Source organism: Rhea pennata, chromosome 3, assembly GCF_028389875.1.
Source record: "Rhea pennata isolate bPtePen1 chromosome 3, bPtePen1.pri, whole genome shotgun sequence".
In the NCBI taxonomy this organism is placed as follows: Eukaryota; Metazoa; Chordata; class Aves; order Rheiformes; family Rheidae; genus Rhea; species Rhea pennata.
In genome coordinates this window covers 94,444,168-94,453,443 of record NC_084665.1, presented here as the reverse complement: position 1 = coordinate 94,453,443, position 9,276 = coordinate 94,444,168, and the positions used below count along the sequence as shown (strand labels likewise).

The 9,276-nt window shown below is 36.8% G+C and overlaps 1 protein-coding gene across 1 annotated transcript in view; it reads left to right on the top strand.

The window, feature by feature from the left end:
* Window positions 1-1,871: 1,871 nt before the first annotated feature.
* Window positions 1,872-9,276, top strand: part of MEI4 (meiotic double-stranded break formation protein 4) — a gene marked incomplete at its 5' end in the record, with an annotated part of 60,825 nt that continues 53,420 nt past the window's right edge. The window contains one exon of the mRNA XM_062571059.1: window positions 1,872-2,124. Within this exon, the coding sequence (XP_062427043.1) occupies window positions 1,872-2,124 (253 nt within the window). The remainder of the gene's footprint in view (window positions 2,125-9,276) is intronic.

The following is a 9,276-nucleotide window of genomic DNA, read 5'->3' as shown; positions in this document are numbered from 1 at the left end:
CTACTTGTGTATAAAGTAAGCCTGTATTTAACTGATTTTGTTTTGCTGAAATCATAGAATCATAGAATGGTAAGGTTGGAAGGGACCTCTGGAGATCATCTAGTCCAGCCCTCAGCATAGCCCATATGGGGATCGAACCCGTGACCTTGGCATTAGCACCACCACGCTCTACCCAACTGAACTGAGCTAAACCTGCCCCCCAATCTGAACTGAAATTATTGATCAGCATGGAAACAGCTTTATGTGGTTGAGGAATACAGCATTTTCACTGGTGCCTTAGGCTAGAATAGTAAATTACAACAGAGCGGTGGGTATGCCCCAAGGAATTTTTACAGCCACTGTGCTTTCTACATTTTAAAATGTGACTGACTAGTGTATCTGAATGAATGTACAAGGAATCTACATGAATTGCTTGTGCATTTCAGAAGTATTTAAAAGATGGAGTAGAATCCTCTTTTTGTAAGTGACTTTGCTAGATAAATAAAAACATGATGATATATGATTTGTTCTCCAAAATTGAGGAGAATTAAAGGAAGTAATCAGCTTAGTTGTATCAGATGATTTGGTGAAAGAATGATATAAAATACTTAAACCAAAACTGTTCTAATACTGAACAAATTTATTATAAGCCTAACTTGCAATTTTCTTGGATAACAACAAAAATAGTAGTAGTGTGTTATGGAGAATTAGTTTGTACAGAGACCAGCATGAAACTATAGAAAGGTATTTTGGGGGAGGGGTGGGGAGGTATTTTGTAAGGCGTATTTTTTTTCAAGTAAAAAAAATGCAGTGAAGTACTGAAAGAAAATGATGTGGAATTATCACCTGCACGCACACACACACACACACACACACACACACACACACACAGAGAGAGATTATGTAAGCTAGGTATTATTCATTTTATTTTATCTTATTTTTTCCCCTTCTGTTCCCAGGTTCCATGCGGTTGCCCATTATGTAATTATCTAGATAAATCTTTTTCTCCTCCTCTGAATTTTTTGCTCCTGCTCTGTTTGTAACAGTGCTGATACTATCTTCTTTGCTTATGTTGATAGCAATTTACATCACTTTAAATAGCTTTTGTCTCCTGTTGCGTTGTAGCCACATTCTGTTTTCACTTGAAAGTCTTTCCTCTCTACTTTTCTCTGTTTGCTCTTGTAATGTATAACATCAGAAAAGCTTTAGGCCTTTTTTCTTTTGGTGATGTTATTTGTTATTTGCTTGAGTTTATTTTATTATAAAATTTTGATTAATATGGACTTACTTAGCTTTATTTCATCTTTAATCTGCATTTTGTAATGGTACCTGTCTGCACAGATCATTCTATAGGTTTGAGGCATAATGTACAGTTAGAACCACAAGTGCAGGAATCTCCAAACTCAGAAACTGTCAGTGTCATCAGAATTTTTTTTTTTTTTTTTTTTTTTTTTTTTTTTTTGAGATTTGGGAATTTTTTGGTTATATTTTCAAGAAATAGTATGTGTTGCATACTATTTCTCAGTATAACTCAGTATGCATTTTCAGCCAAGGAGTTAGAATTTACCTAGTGTTTGAGTGGGATAACATTTGCATTTAGAATTTTGATATGATTATAATTTCCCTAGAATAAACCTATTTGAAGTACTTACTATTCCTACAATTATTTTCAGTCTCCAGCTGAGTTTTACAGTTGTAGCTGGAATGCATCCTATGTATATTTTATTCTCACATTGTGGACAGCTTGTTGTGTTTTTCTTGATTGATTTAGGAATACTCTGGAAATAAAATAATTGATGTTATTGAGTTTTCTAAGCAAAGAAAATATTATCCATAATTTGTTTAATAAAGTCATGGTAAAGTTGCCTTTTGTTTTCTATTTTTCTAATCTAACAGAAATCAAAGGCAGAAGAGAAAATCAAGTCTGGTATTTGAAAATATCAAAACTGGCACTGGCTTTTGCAATTATCCACTCGAAACCACCAGGCAAGAGCTGTAAAGAATATACTGAGCATCTTGCCAAAATTGTATCTGAACAAGATTTTGGATGGAAGTCAAAAGTTGAAGCACTGGAAGCTGAAGTTCTTCGATTACGTCAGGAACTTCTTTTGAACAAGATCTGTCCAAGATTCTGCTTGGAAAACAGTAAGTTTCTGAAATGATTTCTGACTATGTTGCAATAGAAAGGAAACAAACTGCTTTCATGTTGTCTACCCCACTGCTTTTGCCTAGATACTAGTCTTGAAAGTGCAGAGTGCAGTGTCTCAAAGTGTTATTTAGTATCCCAACACCTGTATGTCATTCTTGAGAGATTTTTATTTAAGTTCAGTAGTCATTCCAGGCACTTTGTTTCAGTGCTTCTGTAATTGTATTAGAGGAAGGATTTGTTTTGTTTTTACTGGTGCATAATGACTTTTTCATAATGAAGAACTTAAGTCTTTTTGTTTTGCCAAGGCGAAGTCTGACATTTTTTTTTTCATCTTAAGCCTTTACAAGTTCATATTGGAATTGGTTTAAAAAGTGTATGTAGGGGGAAGCATTCCTTGAACACATCAGATTATTTCTGTTACTTGGGCACACAGAGAGAGCCTTCTTGCTCCTCTCTCTGAGAGATCAATGACACAGGAGGAGTTTGGAAATCAGGCAGTGGAGTATGTCTCTGGGTTCTGGAGAAACATCCTCTTGGAGATACGGACGAAAGCTCTCTAAAGTGGAGAAGACGGTTCATACTTGAAGGTATCTCTAAAATCAAAATATCTAGCTAATTGCTTTCTAACTTGTGATTGTTAGAAAGTTCTCTGCTCAAAAAATTTGATGAGGCCTTTATACTGGAACAGTGGTTACCTTTGGAAAAGATTTGGATTTTAATTTTTAATTTAATCTTTTTTAATTTTAATCTTTTTGACCGGGAGGGGTATATTAGACTTTCAAGTAGAAGTTTTAATGATTTCTTTTTAATAAAGCCTTCTCTAGAGAAGTGATTTTAATGACTATTCCTATTTAGTTGTTGTTTGTGTGTTCTGGCAGTTATTCAGCTTATACGCTATCAGAAGACTAGAAATTAAATTGATTCATCTGCAACCTCTGCATTCAAAATCTAATATTTTGTAGATTTTTTTTTATCACATACTGTTGAGCTGAACAATACTTATATCTCATTTGTCAAACAAGGAATGAGCTCTTTTCATTGTGAGACAGGCAGAGAAAAGCATCTGTCCATGGCAAATAACATCTCTTCCAATGTATATTAATTCTCATTGCCCTAGTCACAGTACATTTGGTTCATAGACCTAAAATGAGCTAAATCTCATCTAATTTTAGATGTCTATAGATGCACGAACTTCTCTGTGATCTCTTCATTATCTTTAGATGGAAGTAACACACAAGGTACAGTTCAGTTGACCCAATTGTGATATCCATTGATATGAGGGGTAAATTGTCCTCAGAAGATAACCTTCCTGCCCTACTGATAAGGGACCATAAGGGACCAACTGGCTTAGATAGTCCCATGATCCCTAATAACATCTGTTAAGCGAGGCTGTGCTCTTTTTCACAGATAAGCTGTTAAGATCTCTTATGGTCTTAGCAGCCTGGTCAGACATGACTTGAATAGTTGACCAAGCCTCATTGTTCAGTGAAGTCAAACATTAATTTTAGGCTTTGTTTAACTAATGAAATCACAGATAGTAGAGAAGATATGTTATATCTGTGCTTTATTTCAGTTCTTCCAGAGGACCAATACCCTGTTATCTAAAGGACCAAAGTGTAGCTGCTTTATCCTTCAAGTATTTGTTTTTATGTATAATTACACTTAATAAACCTTTTAGCCAGAAATATTTGATGCTGAAATATTTATAAGAGCTCATATCATTTCCTCGTACATTATATGCTGTAGGACATAGTATTTCACTTCAATTTCTTTTAACCACTTACATGAGAAGGAGCAAAAATGTCTAAAAATTTGGCTTGTATTAGTCTCTCTCTTTATACAGGTTTTCCATAACATTGCAGAAGATCCTTTCTAGTCTTGAAAATTAACTTTGAGACTGCTATTTTTGATGGCTATTCTTTCTTTTACTGACTTTTTTTCTCCCTCTAAGCTTAGATGGGCGTATGGATTCTTCCCATTTGAACAGTATATTATTTTGCAAGGAATACATTCTTCATCAGACAGATTTAGCTGCAGGTGTTGGTTCATGGTTACAGTTGTGTTAGAGACAGATATTCAGCCTGTTGTCTTTGAGTTAAGAAAGATCATTACTGGTATCTGATGATATATCTGTTGATGAGATCTGTGCACTCTTATGTTGGTCCTACTGGCAGTGTTTATTGAAAGTACCTAACGTTGCTATTTAAAGGAAGAAGATGTTTGTAGAGCAGAGCCTTCCTGAAATAAGTGTGACTTTACTGCTGAAATCTGCTCCAGGGAGAAGTATTTTCCTCTCCTGTGTGCTTTGTCAGTTTTGAGATTTTCGAGTTCATGGAGGTTAGATACTAAGAGGTACCTGCTACAGTGATAGGAAGCACGAAGAATTTTAATAAGTTGAAGCGGAAAGTGGTACAAGTAGTGGTCCATCCTCTTCATCTGAAGGCTACTACTGATCTGTTAAGCCATTGTTAAGGCTTATTATTAAGAGTATATATCTTGCATTTGCTACCTAATGTTACAGCAGAGTAGTTGTCTTTAGTGTTGAGGATAACTGTGGGCTTGTTCCTGGGGCCAGGTAATCTAAAGATATTATGGATCTTTTTTCTCCTCCAGTTGTTTCTCCAGCCTCAGTTTTTCGTTTAGCACTCTGCCTAAAACAAAGCAGCTTATAGAACGGTTGAAACCCTTAGCTCTTGTTTGGCTCCCTTGTGTTCTAGTTAACACTTCTGTAGATGCAAGAGCACCAGTCTTTCACAAAATCCATCACCAGAAAGATCTCATAAAGGAATAAAATGTGTTAAACATCAAATATTGCATATCTATTTCCTACTGCATATTTAGAGCTGAAGAGTTGGAGTTCTTCAACCAAGGTTCACTTAGCAGCTGTACCTTCCCTGCTGTGTGTTCTGAATCTGAGGGTGTTCCTTTCCTGCCTGCTGTTAGTGATAGTAGGTCTTTCAGAGGCTTAGGGAATGATTAGAGACTGCCCGTTGAAATTTATTTCTCTCATGTGGGAAATTTGAGAGGCCCATGAAGGTGTAGTGTACATAAAGGAGAAAGAACAAAGGACCCATTTTTAAATATATGTTGTCTAAATTATTTTTATTCTGCTGTACTAAACTCTTGTCCTCTGAGGCCCTAAAAAGTTTGGGTTTCCTTGCTGAGGAGGAGGAGCATGCCTTGCTGCAGATAAACAATCTATTTTGCAGTATAGATTGTTACAGCTTACTGTGTGGTTTATAAAATCTGTGTGGTATTCAGTGACTCTGTTTTGTCTGGAAACTCATTATTTGACTCAATGTATAGTTGCCTTTCTGAGTACAAGGATGCTAGTATTACTTTTATTATAATGGCACTTCCAACTGTACATCAGCCATTCAAGGAGGAAAAGCAAATCTTTTTGTAATTTTCCATTCCTTACCAATACTATCCTGACAACTATGAAGACCCATGGATAGAAAAAAAAATCAAAGTTTGTTGCCTTTCTTTTGATTAAGATTAAAATTTGACAGAGAGAAGAGAGAGAATCACTGGCATTTTTCCAGAAATAAGAAGCTAAAGCATTTGAGCATACTGTTGTCTCTTTCTTTGTCTTTTCATGTAGTTCCAAAGCAGAAAGTCTTACAAAGCACTGACTGATTGATTCATGGGTTGAAGCACCTATCCTCTAAGGCAAGATTCCTTAACCATTATCAGCTCATCAAATCAACAATCATATTGTTACTTGGCAGCCTCTATTAAAGAGATCTGTAAAGCTTGCAGCTGTTTTTTCCAACTCAAGAAGACATAAATGGAGTACTTTACCCTTTTTTGTCCAGCATGTATTTGGGGAATGATGATTTAGAGGATGAATGTTTATTGCCTCTGTTGCTTTAGGCCGATACACTTGAATGATTATAATTGAAGATACAGCCATTTTTTTTTAACAAAACTTTTACACAGTATATTCTCTATTCCTTATCTTCACTACTATCTTGGTTCATATTATTTCCTTCTTAGTTAGTGGATAGGAATTTATAGAACTGCTTGTTCCTCTAATAAGTAATCTTTTCTTCTCCGCTTTTTTAGAATTAGTTTATTCTTCCTTTTATAAATAATTTACAATAGAACTTCATCTTCCATTCACTGAAGTTCTCTCCTGTTTTCTCAGCCTCCATAGTAGTAGACAGCTACCAGCCCCCTCCTTCCATTGTGGGTGTGTGTTAGGGAGATGCTGAACTCTGAATCAGAACACGTGATTAACATAAATGTATGATTTTTAGCTGTCCTGAGGTTGCATTTGACTTCTCAAGACACTGTCCCCTAAATTTTGCTTCCGTGTGCTGAGACATTTGCAGCAACTTGTGTCCCTTCGAGGAATAAGATAGGGACAAAAGAAGTTTGTATCCCTTACTTCTTACTATCTAACTTTGATTTAGCCCTTTAGCTGTACATGTGGAAAAAGGAGTAGTTTCCTTTGTAGGTTGTTGTGAATGGAGACATTTCAGTCTCATTTTCTCTTGCTGGAAGCTCAAACTTTCTGCAAAAGCAGAAAGTCTGGACTGAGCAGAGGATTTTAACCAACCAGCTCAGCAGCTGAAATAAACTCATCTCCTTAGGTTTACCAGCAGCCTTGTTTTGTGCCACAGAATTCAGCCATCTTTTCCTTTCCACCTCTGTGAGTTGCTTGTTCAGTAGCAGAAACTTCTCAGCTCAACTCAACTTTGACCCTGTTAGCATTGCCCTGGAGGCAAAAGAGGGAGTCAAGTAAGTTCTGCTTCCATGAGAAAAGGAAGAGTGCTAGCCAGTCAAGACCTTTTCTGAATAATTTGATTCAAGTCTCTGAAAGGGCAAGACTTTCCACAGTGACTTAAATAACTTCATTGGTGGTGCTTTTCCTGTCTGCTTACATAAAAAGGAGCAATAGAGGAAAATCACTGGTGTCAGATTTTTCAACTCATTTTCGGAGAGAGATGAACCAGATAAATTCAGAAAGGCCAGATCAAAACATATGCATTCCTTAATGAGTATGTTATCTGTAGCCCTGTAAAGGAAACTGCTACTTTAGTGGAGGGAGCAGCCGTCCCAATCAGACTGAGTAGTAATAGTAAAAACCTATTAGAATATTAGGAGAAATGACTTTCCTCCCCAGAAGGTATACAACTGGTGTGAAATGTTTACAACTGCCTAAAAGAATATATAGCTGAACTTTCCAGTTCCTTCAACGTGGTGTAGAATGGGAAATAGAAACGTACCCCTATAACTTGAAAATTCTGGTTTACATATAGCTACTTCTTCAGGACTGTATGTTTGAAAGATTTACTTTTTTCAGATTGTAGTGTCCTGTCACCTACTTTTTTTCTGTGACATTTGGCAGGGGCCAAGGAATGCAAAAGGACAGTTGCAGAACTGTCAGGCTCTAAGGGGCATCTCTGGCTTCTTTCTTTTTCTAGCTTCCTTTTTCCAAAGTGAGCAGATTCCCTACTGGGCAGCAGTCAACACTCAGTTTGATGTTGGTATGGAAAATAGATCTGATTATTTTTGTCCAGTGCTTAGGGAAGCGGTATGTCTACAAAAGTAGATTCCCTTTCCTCACCCAGTAAATGTGATGCACTCTATACAGACCCAAAAGAGGCAGCTGAGTCTATTTAGCCATCATCTCAGCCTTTTCTCTAAGGCATGATGGTATCAGACAGACAGAGCTTCAAAAATAAGCTGTCATTTGACATCTTATATATGCTAGTGTACTCCCATTTTTCTATCAGCAGTACTAATGAGAGTAGGCAGCATTGCAAGGAAAGTGTCAAAACCTAAGTATTTTATTTTATTTATTTAGGAGGAGAGCAAGGAAGTGAGAGAACAGATATGTGAGTTGACAAAAACGGGGTTAAAAAGTTTTTAGTGCCAATTTATGGGAACACAGCTCTTGGAATAAGATGATGAGATAAATCTGTTCCCCTTAATTGTAGTGACACAATGGGGAACTTTATGAAAGCTGAGGCCTTTTCGGGATAATTAAATAAGTCAATTTGCAATCTGGAAAAAACACCAGCTGGAGCATAATGATTCACTGAAATCTCAGAGTGCTGCTCCTTCCATGGATAACAGGTCTGTTCTGCTTGTGGAAGCTTCCTCCCTTTGAAAGCAGATGCTCTCTGTGTTGTCAGGTGGCATTGCTGCAGCTGTTCTAAGCACATACTTGGGGCAGAGGGAAGGAGGAGGACATTCATCCTGTTCTTTCCAGTCTTCTGTATAAGGAACCCATTCAGAGACAGAAACAACTCAGTTCTGTCCCCAGGAGAAGGGGTTTGTGATTGTCTCTACCTTCCCTGCTACATGTTAAGCTCCTGATGTGATGCGTGGTGATTTTTAGGAATAATGTTCATAAAAGTGACTGGAAATCAAAATTAAATGCAGAGCCGCTGCCTTTATTTTCAGGAACAGAGTGGTAGTTTGTGGGAAAACTGAGTATGTATTGTAGAAATTAGTTTAGGAATGTGGCTGTGGTAATGGGGATCCTCTTATGATTCTAGTATGGGGACTAAATCTCTTTTCCTCTGGAAATATTAAAGTTCACTTCAGCCTCTAAATCAGGATCTGTGGTTCTTATGTGGTGAATGACAACATGTGTAAGAACATTGATAGCTACCTTTAACTATCAGATATGAGAAGAGTTCAAATATAGAAATGATACTCTTTTCTCTTTTTTGTCAGGATATAGGCATTAGCATTCATGCCTGTTAATGTGCCTTTAGTTAGGTCTTAGAATCTTACTGAAGAGGCTTGCTGGTATACAACTAGTTTATATACAAACTTTGTTCCATTTGGTGGTGCAAAGTGCACATTTAATTACTGTGTTCAGTCAGGAAACTTAATTTTGAATTCCTCAAGCTGATTTTTTTTTTTTTGGGGGGGGGGGGAGGGGGAGGCTTCTGGGAATATGTATGAAGTACAAACTTTGTAATATTTGATGTTCAAGAAAATAAACATTTTTGGGAATTCTTCTGCTAACTGGTTTCTTGGGGACTCCGCTTAGGTCACAGAGAATAACTTTGGAACTACATTCTACTCATTACAGTACTATCCAGGTCATTGCTGCCTGCATTTATTTATAATTCTTGTCTGTTAGAAGAGCTGATGTTTTTTGACAGTGCAGATTGTTTTTAGTA